Here is a 25,877-nt window from a genome sequence, read left to right on the forward strand (position 1 = left end):
CTATAAGTTTAGTTCATTTAGAGAAGACATTAACTAATTAATTAGTTTATATAACATTTAATATTATAAATTTTACTTAGCTTTACAAAGTAACGCTCTACAATATGAATATTAATGTTTGTATGTATGTGTATATCATTAACAATTTTTTGTTTAATTAATAAAATTAAAAAAAAGTCAATACATATTATTAAAAAGCAAATAAATAAAAAAACTTATGATGCAATGATGTTTTTTCTAAATATTGTTTTTATTTAATACAATTTCTTTTAACAATAATTTTTCATAGTAGCAGAGTAGTAGGTGCAAAATTTAATAGAAAATAAGTGCTTGTTTTACTTAAAACTAGAATAAAATTTTTACTTAAACTTAAACAAAACCTAAGCAAAGTTTAGAAGCTCAAATTATTTCGGTACTTGATTATCGTTTTGTTTTTACTTATTTGGTAACTTCATGCATGGCCTTGGCTAAATATTCTACATTTTTGCTGGTAACACCAGCCATGGAAATGCGACCGTCTTTAGTTAAATAAATGCTAAATTCCTTGGCCAAACGTTCAACTTGTTCGGGTTTCATGCCGGTATAACAGAACATACCAATTTGATTGGTAATGTGATCCCAGGATTTGGTGGAACCATTCTTAATTAAATTACTCTTCAATTTGTCACGTACACCAATAATGCGATCAGCCATTACTTTAACATCCTTCAACCATTCGGCACGCAATGGTTCATCATTTAAAATTTCTGCCACAATGCGGGCACCATGAATGGGTGGGTTAGAGTATAAAGCGCGGATAAGAATTTTAATTTGTGAAGTAACACGATCAGTTTCTTCTTTGTTGGCGCAAGCTACAGTGAAAGTGCCAGCACGTTCACCATAGAGACCCATATTTTTGGCAAAACTTTGTGATAAACAATATTGGTGGCCTTCGGATTCGAAAATACGTATGGCTTGAGCATCATGATCTACATCACCGGAAGCAAATCCCTGATAGGCCATATCAAAGAAGGGATATAAATCCTTTTGCTTAATCAATTTGGAGAGTTCCAGCCATTGCTCTTTGCTAGGATCGACACCAGTGGGATTGTGGGCACAAGCGTGCAACATAATAATCGATTTAGGAGGGATTTTCTGTAAGAGATTAGGATTTTTTTATTTAAAAAGTTTTATTTCGTTTTCATTTTATTCGATTTTCATTTTATCATGAAATATATTGATTGCATATTTTAATTTTCTATACTTACACTAATATCATCCAAACATCCCTTAAAGTCCAAACCGCAAGTATTGGGATCATAATAACGATACTTCTTAACTGGCATACCGGCATGTTCGAAAATGGGAATATGATTGCCCCATGTTGGATTTGGTACATAGATTTCACGATTACCTTCCCAGAATTTACTAAGGAACGCAGAACCGATACGTAAACTACCAGTACCACTAATACCTTGTGTTGTGGCATTGCGTTTTTCATGTAAAACCTGAGAATCTTTACCTAAAGCTAATTCAATGGCCTTATTGTAAAATTCAGGAATACCCAAGATGGTGGCATATTCTTTGTTTAATTTCTTTGCAATAACACGTTGTTCAGCCTTAAAAGAATTTGAGTTATATTAATAAAAAACCATATAAACCTTAGAAAGGAAATAAAACATACTTTATAAACACTAGGCAATACCCAGGGATTACCATTGTCATCACGATAGGCACCAACACCTAAATTGATGCGCTGAGGATTGGAGTCACGTTTAAAAGCTTCGGTAACACCCAAAATAGCATCGGGTGGACCCATTTTTACACCATCAAACCATGATCTGTTAATAAAAAAATATTTTTTTTTCAGTTTCAAATTCGAAAAAGAAGAAAGAAAGTTTAATACCATTGAAAAATTGTATTTTATTAAATACTAAAGATTATACGATTTATCCTTTTAAAGCAATAAATTAAACAAGAAATACTTATTAATAATTAGAAAGCATCTAATTATGTCACCTTTTTGAACTTGTTAAAAAAAATCCCCCTTGTTACTGTGCTAAATAATCGTACGTATGTAAATATGTACGAACATATGCATGGCATTAATTAAATAAACTATCCGGCGAATCGGTTTAAACCGTTTTTTTGTTATTTTTATTGGTTATTAAACAGATATAAATAAGGTATAACGCTTATTTAAATAAATGTATAACACAATGCTGCGAAATGAAAGAAAAAATTATGTATCTATCTATCTATCTATCTATCTATCTATCTATCTATCTATCTATCTATCTATCTATCTATCTATCTTTCTATCTATCTATCTATCTATCTATCTATCTATCTATCTATCTATCTATCTATCTATCTATCTATCTATCTATCTATCTATCTATCTATCTATCTATCTATCTATCTATCTATCTATCTATCTATCTATCTATCTATCTATCTATCTATTTATTTATCTATCTACCTATTTTTTAACGGGTTCCTGAGTTAATGGCGAAATCGCCATTTCCAAGTTTTTATAATATATATTAATTTCATAACAAAAGTTTTAATGATTTTTTTAATTTACATTTTCAAAAATTTGGATTACAACGGCCATTATTAAAACAAATGATAAGAATACCAAATAATATTGTTTTTATTGACAAAATTAATAATAAGAAAATGCATATAATCATATGGGTATGTACGTAAATATAATAAAAAAATAATATATAAAATATATTGTGACGTCAATAAAATAAAAAAAAATGTGTTCTTTTTGCAAAATAAATATGTAATAAACAGATTTAATGCTATTATTGACTGAAAAATTCAAAAAAATATTATTAAAAAATAGCAGCAAAACAAAACGTCATTTAAAGTGAAAATCCTTTAAAAAAATTTAAAAACATAACATTTCTAATTAAAAACAAACTTCGTAATTGTTAATAAAACATAATGAAAATTTATTTTTCTATAAAATTTAGTTTTTGTTTAAAGTTAATCATATTAATTTTTTGGTTATTCATCATTATCAATCAAATAGTATATGTTTTATGTTTTTATTTGTTTTTACTTTTTATGTTTATTTTAAGCAGCAATAAGCTAAATAGATTCTATTGCCACTTTCCTGGTCTGGTAACTATAAATTCTTAGCAACAGTTCCCCTTTTATATTTAAAGAAAATTATATTAATCAAATTTAATTTTGAATTGGTTTTAACCGGTTTAATTTTACTTATCTCCTGTCATTTGTTTTAATTGCTTGTTTTTTTAAATATCGAATAGATTAATTTGTTTTTAAACAAATACATATTTTTTAATTATAATGTATTATTTTGAAAAATCTTCAAAATTGTAAATATTGTGATGAAAATTTTGTATTAATAAACAAGTATACTTGGAGACAAGTTAATCGCTTACAATGTTTCTTCTTCTGATGTTTCCTAAGTTGTTTTCTTACTAGAGAGGACTTTTCGTCGTTTTTTCACGTTATTTTGAGAATGATCTTCAATAGATTTTATATATTTTAAGAAAATGTCATAAAACAAAATAATGTTTGTATTTTTTAAGAGTGAAATTATATTTATAAGTATATGATTTATCTATTTTATATATCTTTTGCTTTATTATTTGTCTTTGGACGTTGCATTGTATGTAAATACATACATACATACATACATACATACATACATACATACATACATACATACATACATACATACATACATACATACATACATACGTTTCTAGATATTACTTGTATTTGAATAATATACTTTTTCATAAAATTTCGAATATTTTTATACTTTTGAAATAAAACAAATCAAGGTCTGGAGTAAAAATTAACATATATTTTTACATAAAAGAAAATATAATAAAAATTGTATTTGTCGGAATTATTTTTGGAGCAAAATTTTACTCCAAAACAGTAAGATTTTCATAATTTCTTCGTAATAGTAATAGAAGAAATACACATCGAAATGAAAATAATTAACTTTAAAAATTTTTGCATAATTTTTGTAAAACCTGAAACAATGATAAGTGAATACATTTTAAAATACATACATTAGACCGACTCACTTTGCACGGAAAGCAAAAACGTTTTTCTATTACCCCTCTCAAAATTTACCTTGCTTTGTTTTATGATGTTTCCCAAAATATTTTAAGTCTAGCGATGACCGTTCGTGAGCTGGACAAAATTAAAAAAAAGGTATTTTGGAATTTTTTAATTTTTTTTTGTTTTAAAACAAAATATCCAATATGGGATTTTAAAGCCACGTCCAATGATGTATTAATCATAAATAAGGGACTTTTTTGTAAGCGGCACAGCTCACGAACGGTCATCGCTAGACTTAAAATATTTTGGGAACCATTATAAAACATAACAAAGATTATTTGAAGCTGGGTAAAATACTGAATTTAACATGAAAAATCGTGTCCTCCATACTTTATTTTCTTGAAAATTGTCCAGCTCACAAATGGATAACACTTAACCGATAATATTTTGGGTAACATCATATTACATAACAGCGAATATTCTGAGAGGGGGTAACTAAAGCACCATTTTTTATAAGTCGGTCTAATATACATAGTTAAATACAAATACAATAAATACAATTTTGTACCTTCACTTTTTTAACATTTGTTTGTGTTTTATGGTAGGTATTTAAATGAAAGTTTCATCGCCTTATCAAAAATTTCATCATTCTTTGTTTTACTTCTAAAATACATTGTCTGAGGTTATTGTACTATAATAAAATAGGTATTTACAAGTTTCCCTGTTAGAAAGCAACAAAATCGATCATTTCAAAATAAAAAAACGTTCCTACTGCAATTGGATCTTCTCTCCGGAACGATCCGATTATCAATCGGCCAAATATTGCCAACAGCTGTATTAAGCGGAAGCTTTTTTCCACAAGTACGAACAGCTAACCTGTTACAACAACATTATTTCCAAAAAAAAACAATATAAAGGTTTATGGATTTTTGTAGCCTTTAACTCTCCTATCGACCAGTGTATGAACACCCCTACTGGCTAGACTGAAGATAAGAAATATTGGCTAGTATGTCTATTTACTTATCTAGTATATGTATATACGAGTCAACAAATCAATCTTTTGACTAGTCTGTAACTATACTACAGACTAGCCTAATAACTAGAATATTGACTAGTCTATGGAATAGTCTATTGACTAATCTAAAGTTTATAAAACGAAAAACTTGTGAAAAAATACAATAATACCGAATTTTCCATGTCTGTGTTGTGAAAAAAGTACAAAAGTAAGATCTCAAGAATTATTTACTAGTAGGTGTCATTTTTTTAAGCTTTTATGTGTTAGAGCTTTTTTGAGTTTCTGCTCTATAAATTTCGCCGGCAACTTATTGTTACAAGTTGTTTCACTGTGCAAATCACTAAAATGTGTTTATTTAACGATATGAATATAATTTTTTAAGAAGTTTTACACTCTTGATAGATAATATTTTAAATAAATTATAAAATTTTACGAGAGAAATATTAATATATGTATATATTATAAACATTTCACCTAGTAGTAAACTAACACTCTCTTCTCCAAATGGTACATCATATGTATGAATGTAAGTCTACATGTATTTTAGGTATAGAAACAAAAAACGTAATTTTTTTCCTATTTTGCACTTTATATGACCTTGCGCTAAATGACAACAAAATAAAAAAAAAATACAGAACCGACAGAAAATTATTGTATGAATAAAAAAGTACTCATGGAAAATCTCATTAGAACATTTCCCCCACAAGAACATATGTACATGAGTATACTACGTGTATTTTGAATTGATTAAAACAAAGAAAATACAAAATGATAGAAATATTATTATAAATCCTGTTTAAATATTACTACAACAACAAAATAAAAGATTTACAACATGTGCTTCTATTGACCCGACCGGATGAAGAATACTTAACAATGATAAAGTACAAAAGGTTAGAGACACCACTTACTTTCCACGTTGACTGCAAAAAGTAGTTTTTGTTGTTGCTCCCAAAATACGGTTCGCCGGCAATAAAGTTTTCGCACAGATATTGGCCATGTTGTTTTGTTTTAATAGTATTTGAACACAGAAATTTAGTTTATTTATAAAATAAAAGAAATTATTTGTTTTTTTTTTCCAACTATATTCCCGATATATAGTGTGTGTTTATTACCAGAAGCAACTTTGCCGAGCGGACGTTACTTATTTTGCCAGTGATTAGATGAATACTAGGAGATTACTAAAAAAAACTGCAAAAAAGAGTAAACCAAGGTCGAAGTACAATAAGGTGGTGACAACTTTACAAAAACAACTAGTGTCGTAGTATAGTTATGTCAAAATCATCTGAATGTGTATTAAATGATGTTACCAGATTATTAGAAATACACATTAAAAATAAATCGACAAAAAGATTACGTGTAATTATTTGGTTATTCAATCGATTACCCTATATTCGGTTATGTAAATAATTTTGGAAGCAAAACCCTAATATTTGAATAACTTAGTAACTAAGCTTTTTATATTTTTTATATAATTTACACCGGAATATTTATTATATTTGTCTGTGGTAGTAGTTATGCTCTAATGTACATATGAATATGTTGATGGTAATTGTTTTTATAATTAAATATTATTTAATAATTATAAAAATTTAATTATAGAGCTTGTCAGGCATTACTTAATGCTTCTACACCTGGTAATTTTTTCCCCTCTAAAAGTTCAAGTGAAGCTCCTCCCCCGGTCGACACATGAGATACTTTCTTAACGGCTTTGAATTTTTTACAACAAGCAGCTGTATCACCACCACCAATTATTGAAACTGCTCCATTATCAGTAGCTTTAACTACAGCATCCATAACCGCTTTAGATCCCTGTGAAAATTTATCCAGTTCAAACACACCTGGTGGACTAGAAAAAATACGGATTTAAAAATCTAACTTATACATACATATATATATTTTTATATTTACCCATTCCAAACAATTAATTTTGCTTTATATATAATGCAGGAAAACATTTTTCTTGATTCATTTCCAATATCCAAACCCATAAAACCATTTGGTATGCCCGACTGAATTGTAGCATTACAAACATCAGTGTTATTATCTACTTTCTTACCACAAATGAAATCGTTCGGTAAATGGATTTGAACATTCTTTTCACAAGCTTTTTTCATTATTCCCATAACTAAATCAGAGCCTTTGCTGTCAAACAAGGAATTACCAATCTTCATATCACATATAACTTTTAGAAAGGTAAATGCCATTCCACCGCCTATAATCAGTTCATCTACTTTATTTAACATGTTTTCGATAAGTGGCAGTTTATCGGACACTTTAGCTCCGCCAAGTATGGCCAAAAAGGGTTTCGGTGGATTGTGTAAAGCCTGGGAGAAATATTTTAATTCCTTATTTAGTAAAAATCCACCAGCTCTATATTTATAACCTTCACCCATCATGGAGCTATGCGCTCTATGGGCTGTACCGAAAGCATCGTTGACATAAACATCAGCCAGTTGGGCTAAACTTTTTCGAAATTCTTTGACTTTGTCCTTATTGGCCTTTATTTTTTTGCCACTAGCATCTAAACCTTTGCCTTCTTCTTCGGCATAGAAGCGAAGATTTTCAAGTAAGATAACACTACCTTTATGGGGATCTTTACAAACATTTTCCACTTCGGAACCCACACAATCGGTCAAGAATTTTACATCTTTATTTAAAAGTTTTTTCAATTCTTCTGCTACTGGTTTTAAAGAAAATTTTGCATTCTTTTGACCATTTGGTCGTCCTAAATGAGACATTAGTACTACGGATTTTGCTTGCTTCTCCAAGGCATAAATAATAGTATCCAAGGAGGAGACGATTCTTTGATTACTTGTAATTTTACCATCTTTAAGGGGCACATTAAAGTCAACTCTGAAAATATTGTGATAAAATGGTCCAGTAATTGGGAGATCTCACAAACATACATAATTATTCACAATGAAAAAATAAAAATTTGAAATTTTGTTTCTAACGCCCAAAAGCAATATGATTAAAATTTACCTTATCAATACTCGTTTATCTTTTAAATCCAAATTTTCAATGCTTAATTTATTAAATCCAGAACTTTTTGTGCTAACAGAAGAATTTGATTTATGTTTGATTATATTTTTAATAAAGAATTTATACGATTTTAAAACACTAAATTTCGAGTTTTTGCTAAACAAAACATTTTGCAAATAATACATTTTGGAAAGTTTTCGGAATGTTAAACAAATATTTAAACAAATGTTTTGTGTATTTTATTATTTGAAAATGGGTACTGAATCAAAATCAAAGCAATAAAATCGTTTTAATTTTGAATTGATTTATAAAAAATTTTTTATTGATAAAAAAACAAAAATTTCTAAATGAGGCTTTATATAGGTCAAATATGGGCCGATCCTCGGGAAATTTGGGAAAAGGATATATTTTCAAATAACTGTTAGTTTTGTTGAGTTTCATTGCGATACAAATGGTTACAAGTCAATTTTAGACGTTTAAGACATTTTTTGAAGGGGGGTTTGTATGGGGGCTAGGGTCAAATAAGGGCCGATCCTTACGAAAATCTGCAGTGTCATTTATACTTATGTAAAACTTATTTGTGCCAATTTTTAGAGATATAATATAATATTTGACGTAATTATGGCATAAAAAGTTCAAATTGGGAGGTACGGTTGTATGGGGGCTAGGTGAAATAATGGACCGATTTCAACCATTTTCAATAGGCTTCGTCCCTGTGTCAAAAAACAGGCTTGGTCCAAATTTCATCAAATTATCTTGAAATTTGCGGCCTGTACCTTGCGCACAAGGTTTACATGGACAGCCAGCCGGATAGACGGACGGACATGTCTTAATCGACTCAAAAAATTATTCTGAATCGATCGGTATACTTTAAGGTGGGTATTGGACCAATATTTTTGTATGTTACAAACATCAGCACAAACGTATAATAATAAATAAATTTTAAAATATACTCACCGTGTAGGGTATCATATAATCCGCCATGCCCTTATGCATGTACCTCAAAGCTCTATAATAATTCATTCCATAATCCTTTTTATTGAAATTGAGCTATACCTATTTTAAAGAATGAATTCACACAAATGATTAAACTCTCGGATTACATTTTTATTTAAAATCGTTTGAATAGGTGGCCTTCGGTAGATTAGTGGATAGATTTCTAGTCTGATAGACCGGAGGTGATGGGTTCGATTTCCACCTGAGGTAAATGAGCGCAAAACAGGTCGGATAGAGGCCAAGGTGTATTTCTTCGGATTTGAGTTATATACATCAATGAATCTCTTTTCATGCTACCTAGCCGCCGGCATTTTAAGTATTAGCAGCCGCCGCACTTAATATTTGCCAGCACAGGGCTCTGTGTGGCGGACGCGTTTATAAATTTTATAAAATAAATATAAATAATATAAATTAAAAATGGGAGGGGGAGATTTGGTAATTAATTATAAAATTAAAATACTTTTCTACATATAATCCATAAACAATTTACACTTACAATAGAATTTAAAGAAATCATGGCACCCACATACGATGAAAAACCAAGAAAGGGTATGGAAAGCGGAACAAGCCAAGACTCAGGAAGAGAAGAAACTTAACGATTTACGTAGAGAAATCGAAGAGGAAAAAAATCGTGAGGAACTAAAACGTATCGGAAGAGAAAGTGGTGTTCTAGGAGGCAGCCATGAAGGTGATAAAAAACTGGACTGGATGTATAAAAGTAAGATTAAGAGATATGATCAAAGTACTTGAGCCAATTTTAATTCGTTTATTTTTGTTAATCACAGGCTCAACAGAGTTAATAAATCGTGAAGAGTATTTGTTGGGACGCAAAATTGACAAGTCCTTCGAAATTCTACAGGCGGAGGAAAAGGAAAAAGAGCAACAAAATCTTGTTGGAGTTAAGCAGCCATTGAACCACGTTGAACACGAATGTGTGCCATTTTCTATAAGAGCGTATAAAAATCTACAAAATTCTGAACAAGTAGATCTACAACGTAAAGTTATGGAAGATCCGTTGATGTTGATTAAGCAACGAGAAATGGAATCACGCAGAAAAATTCTAGAAAATCCCGTCAAATTGAAGGAATTACATCGTATTTTGAAAACGGATGAAAAACTAAAGAAGGAATCGAAAAAATCCAAAAAGAGTAAAAAATCTAAAAAGCATAAGAAAAGAAGCAAGTCTTCATCGTCATCTTCTGGTAGTGACTCTGACTCAGATCTGGATAGTATATTGGCTAAGAAACTCAAAGGTGGTCTGTTGGATAAAGACGAGGCATCCAGTATGGGCTTAAATATAAATAAATTATTAGATTCAAAATTTGAAAAGATCTCACAAGAACTGGATAAAGCGGCGGGAAAGGGTAAAAAAATTTCGAAGAAAAATAAGTACCGAAGTGATGATTCAGATTCAGGCGAAGAACAGAATCGCACTAAAAGACGTTCCAGATCAGCATCTAAAAACAGAAAAGCTTTTCACAGCGATAGAAGATCTAGATCAGCTTCAAGAGATCGAGTAAGAAGACATAATAAATATGAAAATAGAGGGAGATCTAGATCTCCAGTTAACAGGAATTATTCGGAAAGAAGGCAAGATCGTAGATCCAGATCTATTTCAAGATCAGGAGATAAATACAATTACAATGCAGTTAAAAAGTCTAATTATACACATGATCGTAAAAGATCAAGATCACTTTCTAGACACAAAACAAGCATTAGATTTGCAAATCGCTCACGTTCTCGTTCTAGAGATCGCAATGTAAGAAATCGCAGAGTATCAAGATCACCATCTAGATCGAGAGAATGTCGAAATTCAAATAAACGTAGATCCAGATCACGCTCAGCTTCTAATGCACGTCTGCAAAGTAAACGTAATTCAAGATCACCTTCAGCGTCTAAGAAAGGTTCGCAAACACAAGAAACTAGTAGATCCGCTGCCCAACGTTCTGGTAAACTGACGGAGGAAGAGAAGCAAGCTAAATTACGGGAAATGATGTCAAATGCAGCATGGCGTGAAGAGGAGCGTACAGAGGTGGTACGCAAACATCGTGAAGAATATGCTCGCGAGGAGGAACGCCACACAGCAAGAGAATTCGATAAGGATTTTCTCAATAAGGAAGTTAAAAAGGCTATGGCCAACCAAACTTCAGTGGGTTCACGTCTACGCGCAAATTTAAATAATATTCAAAGAACTTCAGCAGCAATGAATTCAAATTTTGCCAGAAAATAAAGATATGTACATATTATTTTTCTAATTAGGAACACATAGACAAAAACACAAATGTTTTATTTTAACATTTATTGAACAACTAAATAACGTGTATATATCTAATCTTACATACATAGTATATTGTTCATCATGTATGGAGGTACCACTGCTTACATACAGGCAAAGTCGGCAGTATTATATGCCAATGTAATATGCTTCCAATTAAAATTGTGCTTAATAATAAAATAATTTAATAGTAGGTGGTTTCCTTGTATTTAGGCATTGCTCAAAGCGGCAACACCGGGCAAGGTTTTGCCTTCCAATAATTCCAAGGAAGCGCCGCCACCAGTGGAGACGTGGGATACCAAAGATTCGGTATTCCATTTAGCACAGCATGAGGCGGTATCACCGCCTCCAATAATTGAAACACAGCCATTTTTAGTGGCAGCTACTACGCCGTCCATAATGGATTTGGTGCCGTTGGCGAAGTTGGCGAATTCAAAGACACCGGGGGGACCGTTCCAAACGATAAGTTTGGCACGAGCAATTGGAGCAGCAAAAGCTTCTCTAGTTTTGGGACCTACATCCAAACCCATATGACCATCAGGAATGCCACTTTCAATGGTAGCTTCACTAACAGCAGCATCCTCGGCGAATTTGTCACCGCAAACAAAGTCAACTGGCAAATGAAGTTGAACATTGTTCTTCTTGGCCTTCTCAACTAAATTTTGGACAATCTTGGAACCTTCTTCATCGAACAAAGAGGAGCCAATCTTCATATTGTTCAATACCTTCAAGAAGGTGAAGGCCATACCACCACCAATGATCATTTCGTTGACCTTGTCCAAAAGATTTTCAATCAATTGGATCTTATCAGCTACTTTAGCACCGCCCAAAATAGCCAAGAAGGGGTTTGGTGGGTTATCCAAAGCCTGTGAGAAATATTTAAGTTCCTTGTTGAGCAACAAACCGGCGGCACGCTTTTCAAAGCCTTCACCCATCATGGAGCTGTGGGCACGATGAGCAGTACCAAAAGCATCGTTGACATAAACATCACCCAACTTAGCCAAGCTTTCACGGAAAGCCTTGACTTTAGCAGGGTCAGCTTTAACCTTAGCGCCGCTAGCGTCAACACCCTTGCCTTCTTCCTCTACGTAAAAACGCAAGTTTTCCAACAATATGACACTTCCTTCAGGGGGATTTTTGCATTTTTCTTCAACTTCAGCACCAACGCAATCGTTTAGGAATGTAACGTCCTTACCAAGCAACTTCTTCAATTCTTCGGCAACAGGGGCCAAAGTATATTTGGCATTCTTATTGCCATCGGGACGACCCAAGTGGGACATTAAGACAACAGATTTGGCATTTTTGGAAAAAGCATATTTAACACTGTCCAAAGCAGCCACAATACGTTGATTGCTGGTGATTTTTCCATCCTTAATGGGTACGTTGAAGTCAACTCTAAAGAATATGAACGAAAGTTTAAAAGAATTTGATTACATCAAAATCAATTTTTGTCCTCAATAACACAAGTCTAATCTGCAGATGAAACTAAGTAATTACCTCATCAACACCCGCTTGCCTGCCAAATCCAAGTTTTCAATACTTAATTTGTTTAAAGCCATTTTTAAAAAATTACTGCTGCTGACAACTTTAAGGATACGAATTGAAGTTCGGTCTGCCGCTTCAATGGGATACAAAAATTTTCTGAACAAGTCACTTAACGGTTGAATGTCAAACGAAGGTCATTTAAATCAATGTCTGGCCATAATCAATGTCGAATATTTAGAGATTTTTGTCAAATACAGCGATTTTATTATTAGTTTGAGATAAAATTCTTCTTGCTATTAGGAGATATGTTTTCTGTAAAAATGTCAGTGTAAAAGCCAAAAATTTTAAAATAATTTATACATTAAACTTGCTATACACAGGAATTTCAATTTACAACAATTTACCAATAAAAAATATTTTAATTATATAAAAAAATCAACAATTTATGTTGGTCTCTTATAATCATTTATTTTCTTTAAAGTTGACAACACTGTGCATGTGGAATTCCAACGATTTTTCAGTGTTGGTAAAATTTTAATAGGGTTTTATAAATTGACTTTCGAATAATATTTTCGAAAGTCGGCTTTGTAAATAAAGGTAAATATAAAAATAAAAGACAACCTCATATTTATAAAAATATAAATCGCTCATTTTAGGTTTATTACGCATATTTTCCATACAAAATTTCTACAATAAAAATTAATTTAATAATGTTCCAACGTTCATTTGTAAACAATGAAACATATTTTATATAAATTAATAAAAATGTTAATGTGGACAAAAATCGGAAAAAGATCAAAAAGTATAGGGTTTCAAAATTTTAAAAAGTTAAAAATATACTTTTTGTAAATTAAAAGCAACGGGAGTCTCGAAACTAAAAGTAAAAAACAAATTTTTGTTGTGTTTTATATAATTGGCAATAAATAGCACTTTTCTTGAATTAGTAGAAAAAGAAAAAATTCAAAAAGTTAACTTTATAAATGGAATGACAATAGAGACAAAAAAATAAATATTTACAAATATTTTTTTTATTCCTAAATAAAATACAATCAGCTGTTGAAATGACTTCACCTTGCATAAATTCGGTTTATTTTTGCATCTGCTGTTCAATCAAATGATAGTTTTCACAAATTTCAGCTTTTGTATTGGATATTACAGTAAACACAACCCTGCAGAACTTCAATCACAATAATTTCGATGCAAAAAAATTTTGACAGTTGAGGGAGTTTTTTTTTTTAGCAAGCACAAAAATTTTCCATTTTCAGTAAACAAGAAAATTTTACAGTTTATAATAGTATATTTTATATTAAGAAATACAATAAAATGCATTAAAATGTTATTTATACCTTAAAGTTGATGGACAATATGAAGTTTTATCCGAATTCTAACAGTTACTAGTGAAATTGATGTGCTAAAAACTGTGTCTAAAAATTTTATACAGAAAAAGCGCCCCTAGGGGTGCTCCGCTTACGAATGAAATAAGAAAATATTAAAAAGAAAAAACAAAAATACAGCCACAAAAAATGTTTTCAAATAACTTGTTTTTTGCATTTACGAAACTAGTTTAACACAAAAATTGTATATATTAATTAAAAAAAACACATATTTCACAAATCCACAAACGCTTTAAATGCGTTCAATTAAACTCTTAATCTTAATATGCCTGCTAGCATTGTTAAAAATTCAACAGCAGCAGCAGACAGTGCTAGCAGAACGTATATCATTAGTACCCAGTCAACAACAAATGCATTATCATGCTCCCTGTGATCGTAGCCGTAAAGTTTTCACCGCCGAATACGGTGAGATAAGCGACGGACCAGCCGGCTTCAACTATACCCAAGATTCTCACTGCGAATGGCTGATAAAGGCACGCAATGATAGTCAGTTCATAACCTTGACGTTTCACAGTATGGGCACTGAGTGCTCCTACGACTACATTTATGTGTACGATGGTGACTCCTTTAACTCAACACTGCTTGGCAGTTTTAGTGGACGTACACAGCCCCAGCGATTGGTGGCACGTAGTGGCAGTGTATGTTGTTATGGTTTAAATATTTATGTTTTGATTTAATTTTTTTCTTGTTTGTCTTATTCGTAGATGTTAATTCTAATGTATAGTGATACAAATTATGTATTAGATGGATTTCGTGCATCTTATTACATATCGAACTGTTTAAACAACTGTCACAATCATGGCAAATGTGTGGGTCATCAGTGTGTGTGTCATGGTGAATGGGTGGGTCCTGATTGTGAAGATGAAGCTTGTCCTAATAAATGCGGTGAATCACAGGGAAGAGGCAAATGCCTTAAAGGAGTTTGTCATTGTGAAAAGGTAATTGAAATTCTAAAAACTGTCATACTTACGGAGTTTTAATATTTGCGAAAAGTTTTAAACGAGAAGATCTTTGAATATTAATCTTTTGAGTTGATTATGCTATATTATGCTAGCCTCTATACCTAAGTCACCGTGGAATAAGAAGCAATCATATTAAACTATACTCAAATCTGTCCTTTTTACCATATAATATTTTAGGGTTACAGCGGTAGACTATGTGATTTATATGTAAATCCCCCAGGAGGTAATTGGCGCTGGATGGCTACCGATGCTGAAGGCATGACAGCACGTGCTGCACACACTGCGGTCTACATTGAAGAGGAAGATGCACTATATGTATTTGGTGGTTATGATCTAAACAATGTCATTAGTACTTTACAGGTATTTTGAAGTAAAGAAAAAAAAACAAAAGAAAAACAATATTAACTAAATATTAAACATTCTCAAGATTTACCGCTTTCAAACCAGCCAATGGGTTGATGAATGGGGCATAGCATTACAGAATCGACGTCATTATTACCATCAGCCCAAAATTGATCATACCTTACTAAAAGCTGTCTTACAGCATAAAAACGAAGAGGAAGCCAAACTTTGGGGTCTCAATAGTGATGTTTCAATATTTCGTAATATTCTTTACACTTTAGCTGAATCCAATTTACATCAACGTCGTACACGTAGTTCACAACTCCTGACTACAGTGAGCGTTAACTCAACCGATGAAGAATTATCCGAATATTTGGAGGATATTTTAGAAGAAGTTACCGATCATAAACCTCATGGTCGTTATGGTCATGCAGCCACCGTTGTACCAGGAGGGTTCGTTATATTTGGTGGTAAACAGGCAAATGGTAGTTTCTTTAATGATTTATGGTTTTATAATCGCACTGAAAATGGTGGTAAATGGAAACAAATGGCTTTGCAGTCGAAATTAAAACCTCAACCAGTAGCACGTCATACTTTAACCTATGCCGGAGATTATTTATATTTGTTTGGTGGCAGTTTACAAACTGGAGAATTTTCATCAGAGTAAGTTGAATAGTGTTTTAAAATTGAATAACAGTTTTTTATTATAATGAAATAGAAACGACTAACACTGACTAACAACTAAGAATATAATAAACTAGATGGAAAATATTCAAAATTAAAGAGAAAAATGATAATAAGGAATAATTAAATCATTTAAGTATTTCACCTAATTTCTTTAATTTATTTCTAGTATATATCGAATACGTTGGCCAATTGTAAGCACTGACAGTGACGAAAATCAGGAATCTGAATGGGAGCTAGTACATCCCAGAGGAGGCAAAAAATTGGATGTACGTTTAGCTGCCCACACTACAGTTTATTATAAGGCTACAAATTCCTTAATAGTATTTGGTGGAATAATGACAAGTCTGGCACGTTTTTCAAAACTATCTGATCGTATATTTGCTTTTCAATTGGATAAATTACATTGGACAGAAATTCTATATCCGCGCACGGCATTAAGGGATACAAATATACCCAGAGAAAGAGCCTTTCATACAGCAACTGTTAGTGGCAACTATATGATTGTCTTTGGTGGTTACACTCACCGTCATAATAAAGATGAAATATGTTATGATAATCAGATGTATTGGTATCATTTATCATGTCACATCTGGATAAATCAAGAGGTATCAGCTGAGGATAATATTTATCCCAAAAAGCAGGGAGTATTTGCTCATGCTGCGGCTTTGCGTAAAAATAATACTCTACTTATAGTCGGCGGTTACCATGGTAATGTTAATGCCGATTTATTTGCCTACGAACTGCCCCAAGTGCTAAGAGCAAATGGCATATTTGGTTATAATCCAGAAATGGCTTGTCGTTATCACAACTCACACACAGCCTGTTTATCGAATCCCGAATGTGGTTGGTGTTCGGCGGATAGCAGTTGCTATGGTCGTACTATTGGCGCCAATTGTACCAGTAATTTGCAGACATCCCGTTGTCCAGGTATATGTCCTTCTTTGGGCGATTGTCACTCCTGTCTAGTGCATGGTACTCAATGGTTGAAGACATCAGAGGGTAGCGACAATTATCTATCGGTTGCCAGCAAGCTGGGCTTGAATGAATGCACCTGGTGTGTACAGAATGCCAAATGTCATCATCGTGATGATAATTATGGCATATGTGGAGAAGATACCCCCTCACACAGCCCCGGCTGGTGGGGTGAACAAGGCACTGAAATACGCCTGCCCTCGCAGTGTACACAAAATGATCGTAGACCCGGTTTAACTTATATAAAATATCATTTTCCTGTCAACTTAACAATGCCCGATTTTGTGGCCATAGTAAATGCTACAATGGTGGATTTTGCTTCACCTACCCCAACCACCCAATACGAACAGAAAATGGAGGGTGAAATGCTTGCCAGACTATTGGGTTTCGTGCGCCCACAAAAGCAATGGGAGGAAGAACCTACGGAAATACAAGTATGCACCAGCTATTCAAATGCCGTCTTAAAAGCTGGTCTTGGACGAGATTTGAATGCTCTTAAGGAATTGACTAAACAGTCCTCGAATCAATCTTATTGTAGTAATGTAGAAATACCCAGCACTGAACAGCCCTTTCTTATAGATTTTCAAGCACGTCGTAGAATTGGTTTGAACAATATTTACAATACTTATCAAAAAACAAAAATGGAATTGCAACATATCTTCCACGGCAATCTTAATGCATTTACCTTTGAATATTTAGAACCCTATTACTCTGGAGAGAATTGTTCATTATACACCAACTGTTTACAGTGTTTAACCGACAATGCTTGCGCTTGGTGTTCCCTTAAATCTCAATGTATGACGAAAAATGTTAACGAAACTGAAGCGTGCAGTTTACAAGTTCAAGACGGGAATGTTACAACCGTAAAGTGGGAATATTTAATAAATCAACCCAGCCATTGTGCAAATTGTTCGAATTATGTTTCATGTGAGGAGTGTGTCGATTCGAATTTATGTGAATGGTGGGCGGAGGAGGCACGTTGTGCTCGCCTTGGAAAATCAGAGAATAGTGTGCGATCACTACAACAATGTCCGGTACAATGTCGTTTAAGAACGAATTGTCATGATTGTCTAAATGAAAGGGGTCGTTGTGTTTGGTGTGAGGCTAGGTCGGCCTGTTTTAGTTTTGCTGTCTACACCAGTGAATATCAATTCGGCATGTGTCGTGAATGGTTAGATCAATCGGTGAATCTTCATACGCCAGAGGAAACGAATACTATACAGCACAATAGACCTGCTGCCCTTGTACCCATACACCAGCAAGCGCCTCCGAAGCAGCAGTGCAAATCTTGTGCACAATATCGTAACTGTACAACTTGTTTACGTACCCTGAGTTGTGGCTGGTGTTTTGATCGCGATAATCCCATCGAAGGCAAATGTATGCAGGGTGATTTTAGTCGTCCTTTTGGTAACTGCTCTTTGGCTTTGAATAGCTCCTCTGTTCATGATGCTGAATGGGCTTATGCGCAGTGTCCAGACGTCGATGAATGCGGCTTGGGTCTGCACGATTGTCATAAAGAAGCCAAATGTACAAATACTCATGGGTCGTACAATTGCCATTGCCGCCGAGGTTTTGTGGGTGATGGCCGACTTACATGCTTGCGTACTTGTTTTGAGTCCTGTGTTCATGGTTATTGTTCGGGTGCCCCAGATTATGTGTGTCGCTGTGAGCTGGGATGGACTGGTGCAGATTGTTCGATCAACTGTGGTTGTCACAATCACTCCACCTGTAATGAACGAGTGGGCAAATGTGATTCTTGTCAAGCCTGGACTGAAGGAGAACGTTGTGAACGCTGTCGTCAGGGAAGTTATGGTAATGCTACATCGGCAGCTGGTTGTACGCCTTGTGAGTGTAATGGCCACGGTAATCAAGATTTGGGCATATGTAATGTCAACAATGGAGAATGTTATTGCAAAGATAATACAGAGGGCATTAAATGTGATCGTTGTTCGCCGGGCTTTTATGGTGATCCCAAAGATGGTGGACAATGTTATTATCGTTGTGAGTCCCGTGGCATGTTGCGTGATATAGGACGCAGTGGCATCGGTTCCTATAAGGCCTATAAATCCCCATGGGGTGCAAAACTAGAGGTTAAGGAGTGTTTATGGATTTTGGAACCCAAAACTTTGCAAGCTGAAAAATCTTTACTGCAAGTGGAATTTGAATGGAACTCTTTGGCAATGGATTGTGATGATAATGCCGTTTATATATACGATAGTTTGCCCGACTTAACAGGGGTATCGCAGCAAAATCAATTAATATCGGTTGTATGCAATCCCTATACTTCATCGCACATTATAGAAGCCAGATCAAGTCATGTTACAGTCTATTACAAACAAGGCGGCGGTCTAAGAAAACACTTTGGCTTTAATGCCTTGTATACGGTAAAGAATTGTGTGGCCAATACCTGTTTACATCCTCATATCTGTGATGACCAGCAAAGATGTGTGTGCCCAGCTGGCTATGTAGGAGCCAAATGTGAAATTGAAATCTGTCCGCGTAATTGTAATGCTAAACGTATGCAGGGTTATTGTGACACTGATTATGGTAGATGTATTTGCAACCAGGGATGGGGTGGCAAAGATTGTGGTACCGCCATTAAGTTGAATCAAATAACTGTTACCGAACTATTTAACACCATGTTGCTTTCGGAGTCTTATGAACATTTACGTAAAACTATACCACGTTTTGGGCACACAGTTTGTGCTGATAGGCGAGGTTCTTTATGGATGTTTGGTGGTTATTCCCCCTCTCATGGTCCCCTCAATGATTTTCGTCAATTTGATACCAAAAATGGTACTTGGATGCAGGTGACCGTGGAGTCAACACCAGAAGATAAAATGCCTTTGGGGCGTTACTTTCATGCAGCCGAGATTTATGTTAAAAAACAAACGATATTTATTTATGGTGGCATTACCACTACCGGCTTGTCATCTGCTCCTAAACCAGAAATTTTAGCTGACTTTTGGCAATTTTCTATACAAAATCAAAGATGGTCTGAGTTTGATTTGACGGGTCATCGCATTAAGCCTCCAGCATTAGCGGGACATACTCTCACCTATACGCGCAATAATGAAAGAGAATCTTTAATTCTAATCGGTGGTATGACATTAAATAAGTCACGTCAATTGGAGTTGTGGGAATTCAATTTGGAGACTTTTAGATGGGAGCAGTTATTGGCTTTGGGTGTTAGAATGCCAGTGTTGTATGGTCATACAACAGTGTATCACAGTGAAAAACATATAATGTATGTATTTGGAGGCTATTCCACTGAGCCGCAGAACAAGTTGTACGCTTTGCATTTGCAAAAAATGACATGGACAGAATTGCCTCCTTTTAGGGATCTAAATAGACCCGATTCGTTATTGCCCCGGGCCAGATACTTCCATTCGGCTGTGACTACCGATCAGTATATGATTATATATGGAGGACGTAATTTCCCCTATAATGCGAGTGATGTGTTAATAGCCTACGTTTATAACTGCAATCAATGGATACGTCTAACAGAAGATGTACAAATTGTGGGCAGTTTACAGACATCTACATATGCTGAAGATATATCATTGGATCATGATAATAATGCGATTTATGTTATTGGAGGTTGGGATGGCAGTGCTGCTCAAAGTCATGTCACGAAAATTGTCTTACCTAATGATATCTGCCAACTCTGGAGTGCTGGCAAATATTTGTGTCGCCATTATATGGGCTGTAGTTTTTGTACAGTCTCGGCGAATTTTGTAACATCATCTTATTGTTTCTCGCATGGCCACAGTAATATCTGCAACAATGGAAATGGCACTTTAGTATACAACCATGGAGCTGCTTGCGATGATGCCTGGATGGCTAGGCGTAATTGTTCTAGCTTCTCCACCTGTACTGCCTGTTTGGCGTCATGGCCTTCTCATGTAGAGACAACACCTGTGTGTCAGTGGTGTGATGAGTGTGGCATTAAAGGTAGATGTGTACCAGCCGGAGTAGACTGTGAAAGGCGCAGTACATGGTGTACTAAAGAAGTTAGTGTAGGTCTATTGAATTTGTGTCCCCAACCGCAATGTCATACACTACACTGTGAGTCGTGCATTCTAAATGAAAATTGTGAATGGGCTCAAAATGAATTGGGCATTATAGAATGTATAACCAAAGAATTGGTAGAACAAAATCAATATAGAATTATAGGACAATGTCCAAAGCCCTGTCATCATTATAACAACTGTTCGAATTGTTTAACCAATATGGATAGTGAGCAACCCAAGGATTGTAAATGGTCTACAATGCTCAACACCTGTTTGTCGCCACAAACTCAGCCGCTTTTATGTGCTGGTGGTGTTTGCGGTTTAGTGTTGGAAACAAATGAAACCGACCACTGTCCTGAACCGTGTCATGTGTATACACAATGTTCTACTTGTTTGGAACATGCCCATTGTGGTTGGTGTGCCCGTGAGGGTTTTAATGGTGATGGCATTTGTACCGAAGGTTCATTGGAGAATAAGCAAGAATATCCTTCTGGTTCAACTTGTGATCTTATATACGCTTCGCTGCGCAATGATTCTCAATTGACACTAGCTGATGTGGTCACCTGGAATTATGTTAAATGCCCTATAGAAAATGAATGCACAAATGGACATCACCATTGTCATCCTATTTCGGAAAGATGTATAGATACTGCGAACGGCTATCGCTGTGAATGTGGTGAAGGGTATAAGTCCGAAAATGATACTTGTATACCTGTGTGTACCCAAGGGTGTGTGCGTGGTAATTGTATTTCGCCCAATAAGTGTGAATGTGATTTTGGTTATGTAGGAGCAAATTGTAGTATCCAATGTCTGTGCAATGGTCACTCGAATTGTAAAGGTCCCAATCTTCTAGACGAATGTATTGAATGTCACAACAACACGATGGGAGCTCAGTGTGAAAAATGTCAACCCTTATTTGTGGGTGACCCACGAGAGGGTAGAGCGTGTGTTCCCTGTCATGAATATTGCAATGGTCACACCGATTCCTGTATAGCTCATGATTCCGATCCTGGATTCTTTAATATGACACGAGCCGAACTAGAACTAAATCTTCCAGAAGGGCCTTTGGCAAATGCCACCTGTTTGCGTTGTGCCAACAATACGGCTGGCGAACGTTGTGATACTTGCATTGTAGGCTTTTTTAGGGGTACGGAAGATCATCGCAAAGAATGCAGGCCGTGTCAGTGTCATGGCCATGGTAACATATGTGATCCTGTAACTGGCGAAAAATGTAATTGTGGCAATAATACAGAAAGTGATGCCACATGTACGGCAGGTGGTGGTAAAAATTCGGCTCATCTTTGTTGGAGTGTTCAATGCTCAAAATGTCGTGATTCATATGCCGGTAATCCAATTGATGGTCATCAGTGCTACAAGCAAATAACCGTGGAGTCACGCATGTGTTTCGATGCTAAACCTATAGGTAAGTTAAGAGTTGATTTTCACAACAATTTTGTAAATCATAAATCATATATTTAATATATTCCACAGAGGAATGTAAAGCGAAACCAGCCGCATTGAAACCTGGACAAACAGTATTTTTTGTCATCCAGCCACGCTTTATGAACGTTGATATACGTGTGATTATCGATGTCACTCAAGGAGAACTGGATGTTTATATGTCACCACAAGATGATTCGTTTATTGTGGAAACGAATGAAACAACAGGTTATCATGAAATCTACTTAGACAATCGTTACAATTGGGGTCCCAAAATGAAACGTTCTCATCCGCTAAATGTGGCTCAACCAAAATATGATAATTCGAGTAGCAGTGCCACCAGCAGCTTTTCAAAACTTGTAATGACCGATAAACGTAATAGCTACTATATGCCACACATACAAGACTGCAAGAGTCATGGTGGTCATAGTTTTTCGGTTAAAGATCAACATGCCAAGGATTTAAGCACACATGTCACCTTAAATCATTGTAATACTCTTTTGAGATTGTTTGGTTTGAAAAATCGTTTGGTTCTAACGCTACCGCAACATGCTCATAACTTAAGCGCTACACGATTCTTTATAGCCTTGAGGGCAAGTTCTGGACCTGAGCCAAGTTATGGTTCTGTGGTTTTTCGTCAGGATCAGTTGCATATTGATTTGTTTGTTTTCTTTTCGGTGTTTTTCTCCTGCTTCTTTTTATTCCTGGCCGTTTGTGTGGTAATATGGAAAGTAAAACAAACAGCCGATATACGCCGAGCCCGTAGACAACATGTGGTAGAATTATTGCATTTAGCCAAACGACCCTTTGCATATGTATTCTTAGCTTCCAATTCATTTGATACCGATAGTCCTCATCCCACAACCTCGTCTTCAACCTCATCGAATCGCGTAGTACGCAGTGCCACAGGAGCTCGATCACGCCATAATCAACACAATACAGCACACTCCCAACTGCCCGAGGTTTTGTTGATTGCCATAGAACCTACATCGGATAATTTAGCTGCAGTTGGCACGGTATTCGTGAGTTTACCGGGACGCTATAAAGCTCCTCTTAGTATGGCATTGGGCTCCACATTAATTTCCTATCCTCCACGTCTTTATCAAGTTAACAATCGTCATAATACCCGACCACCAAGAGGCAATTCAGCACCTGCCGCTGGTGGTGGTGTTGGCGGAGGTGGTGCGGCGAGACAAGCTCGTCAAGGTGCCATTGAAGAAGCATTGCCAGTTTATAATCTTGGCTAACAAGAAATAGTTGTTGTTGTAGTCATTTAAAGCAAAAGGAATTTAAATGAAAAAAGGCAAATACAAGTAAGTGCATACACAAATAAGTAAGTACAACACCATTTGTAATTGTATTTCAGAACTTTTTAATTGTATAATTCAAAATTTCAGAAACTAAGATTTTAAATTGTTATTGTAAGTTTTGTAATATAATTGTAAAATTCTGCAATACAATAGGATTTATATTAGAAATTTTGAAATGCAAATTTCTGATATACAATTAGAAAATTCCGAATTATAATTGAAAATTTCTGAAATTATTTCGAAAAAATATTGAAAAACAATTAGAAATTTCAGTAATATAATTAGAAACTGAAAATTAAATTAAAAATTTATGGAATATAAATAGAAAATTCTAAATTTTAATTAGAAGTTCTTGAATAAAATTGGAAATTTAAAATCATGTTCTAAAATACAATTCTAAAGTTTTGTAATACAATTAAAAATGGTGTAAAGTAAAAAATGAACAAATTACCCGTTAAGGTAAACAAACCACAACGCATAGTCAAGGCGTTCTTTAAGCCCCCTTTTTTAGAAAATCTAGTGAAATGATATTTTTTTAAATATTATGTAAGTAATCAAAACAAATTTTTATTATTTTTTTTTTTTTATTTTGTATATTATTTTTCCACAATATATTTACTTAGTTTTAAGCATATTTTTTAAGAAAGAACTGTGCAAACCATGTTGAATTAACATTTTTGTGTAGCGTGTGTATTTTAACTCAAATAATTGAATTGAAAATTTCTCAAAATCTATATTAACACCGATATTTCTATATAATATTTCGAACTAGAAAATAGTATTTTTATTTATTTTCATTACCCAAATTATTGAACAAAAATTACAAAATTTCTTTGGTTTGAAATGATTTCCCCACTTCCATATTCTCCGTTTTTTTTTTTAACAGCAAATAAATCAAAATGTTTTTATCTGCATTTTTTTCAAGACTTTCTCTTAATATATAAGTTTCAAAGTGCAATAAATCTATAACAAAAATAACAATTTCATAATCTCTTTGTAAACTCATATAATTCGTCAATTCTATGAATATATAAATCAATCAATATACACAAAAACACAATTTTATAAGAAATCGTAAGAAAATAAAAACAAACAAAAATTATAACCAATACAATAATTGTACTCGAAAGAAAAAAGTGAAACAAAATTAAACATAAATTCAAAATACATACTAATAAACATAATAATAACAATAATTTATTTAAATAATATAAATAAAATGTTAACAAGTCGAACAAAAACAAAAAATAACTAATTTATAAAACCTTTGTAAAATGTACATAATTTTTAATAAGAACTGAGTAAAACCTAATTAAAAAAAAAACAAATTAGTTGCTCAAAATGTGTATTTTGTAAATGTATTATTTTATTATTATTTTTTTTTAATCTATGTAATTTTAAAATTATTTAGTTTTTAGTTATTGTGCTTAAACATTTATTTAGTGTTATATATTTATGAAAAAAACATATCTCTGTCTCTCAATATAACTGCAGCTCTCTTCCTTTCAATTTATTTCTTCTCTCACCAACAAAAAAATACGTAGTTAGGTTTATTTTGATATTAGTCCGCCCCTTCCTATTGTTCTTAATTTTCTAAGAATCTCACTTTTATAAAGAATTATTAATATTTTGTTAATAAATTATATTTTAAGCTATTTAAGTTATTTTGGTGTTGTTTATATATATATTTTTTTTGAAAATTGTCTTTTTTTGTTTCGTCTTAAATTAGTTTTTAGCTAAAATTTGTTTCAAAATCTTGATATTTTTTTTTTATATACATACTAATGGTTGTGTTTTGTTTATACAATTTTTTTGTAATATATTTTTTTATTTTAATTATATTTGTTTATTCGTTAAACATTTTTTTTAATTAAAATTTTAATATTTTTTTTGGATATATAAAATAAGTACAATAAACATAAAATTAAGCATTAAAAAAAATAAATGACTTAATTAAATGTAT

The 25,877-nt window shown here is 33.6% G+C and overlaps 5 protein-coding genes across 5 annotated transcripts; 2 read left to right on the top strand and 3 right to left on the bottom strand.

The window, feature by feature from the left end:
• Positions 1 to 229: 229 nt before the first annotated feature.
• LOC124418496 (aspartate aminotransferase, mitochondrial) lies at positions 230 to 6,232 on the bottom strand. The gene is made up of 4 exons (XM_046945066.1): positions 5,965 to 6,232; positions 1,664 to 1,820; positions 1,248 to 1,598; positions 230 to 1,134 (listed from the first exon to the last, which is right to left on the bottom strand). The coding sequence occupies exons 1-4, from the start codon at positions 6,051 to 6,053 to the stop codon at positions 439 to 441; spliced, it is 1,293 nt and encodes a 430-aa protein (XP_046801022.1). The 5' UTR covers positions 6,054 to 6,232; the 3' UTR covers positions 230 to 438.
• Positions 6,233 to 6,504: 272 nt separating this feature from the next.
• Positions 6,505 to 8,286, bottom strand: LOC124418495 (phosphoglycerate kinase-like). Its single transcript, XM_046945065.1, has 3 exons — positions 8,039 to 8,286; positions 6,965 to 7,909; positions 6,505 to 6,902 (listed from the first exon to the last, which is right to left on the bottom strand). Exons 1-3 carry the CDS (start codon positions 8,221 to 8,223, stop codon positions 6,662 to 6,664), a joined length of 1,371 nt encoding a protein of 456 aa, XP_046801021.1. The 5' UTR covers positions 8,224 to 8,286; the 3' UTR covers positions 6,505 to 6,661.
• A 1,049-nt stretch (positions 8,287 to 9,335) lies between these two features.
• Positions 9,336 to 11,489, top strand: LOC111679031 (pre-mRNA-splicing factor CWC25 homolog). Its single transcript, XM_023440515.2, has 3 exons — positions 9,336 to 9,469; positions 9,536 to 9,752; positions 9,820 to 11,489. The coding sequence occupies exons 1-3, from the start codon at positions 9,452 to 9,454 to the stop codon at positions 11,262 to 11,264; spliced, it is 1,680 nt and encodes a 559-aa protein (XP_023296283.2). The 5' UTR covers positions 9,336 to 9,451; the 3' UTR covers positions 11,265 to 11,489.
• On the bottom strand, positions 11,315 to 12,997 carry LOC111679032 (phosphoglycerate kinase). The gene is made up of 2 exons (XM_023440516.2): positions 12,807 to 12,997; positions 11,315 to 12,704 (listed from the first exon to the last, which is right to left on the bottom strand). The coding sequence occupies exons 1-2, from the start codon at positions 12,866 to 12,868 to the stop codon at positions 11,519 to 11,521; spliced, it is 1,248 nt and encodes a 415-aa protein (XP_023296284.1). The 5' UTR covers positions 12,869 to 12,997; the 3' UTR covers positions 11,315 to 11,518.
• Positions 12,998 to 14,032: 1,035 nt separating this feature from the next.
• On the top strand, positions 14,033 to 25,025 carry LOC111679033 (multiple epidermal growth factor-like domains protein 8). Its single transcript, XM_023440517.2, has 6 exons — positions 14,033 to 14,826; positions 14,893 to 15,126; positions 15,328 to 15,510; positions 15,578 to 16,155; positions 16,346 to 22,587; positions 22,656 to 25,025. The coding sequence occupies exons 1-6, from the start codon at positions 14,425 to 14,427 to the stop codon at positions 23,849 to 23,851; spliced, it is 8,835 nt and encodes a 2,944-aa protein (XP_023296285.2). The 5' UTR covers positions 14,033 to 14,424; the 3' UTR covers positions 23,852 to 25,025.
• Positions 25,026 to 25,877: the final 852 nt, after the last annotated feature.

This window comes from Lucilia cuprina, chromosome 2, assembly GCF_022045245.1.
Source record: "Lucilia cuprina isolate Lc7/37 chromosome 2, ASM2204524v1, whole genome shotgun sequence".
In the NCBI taxonomy this organism is placed as follows: domain Eukaryota; kingdom Metazoa; phylum Arthropoda; class Insecta; order Diptera; family Calliphoridae; genus Lucilia; species Lucilia cuprina.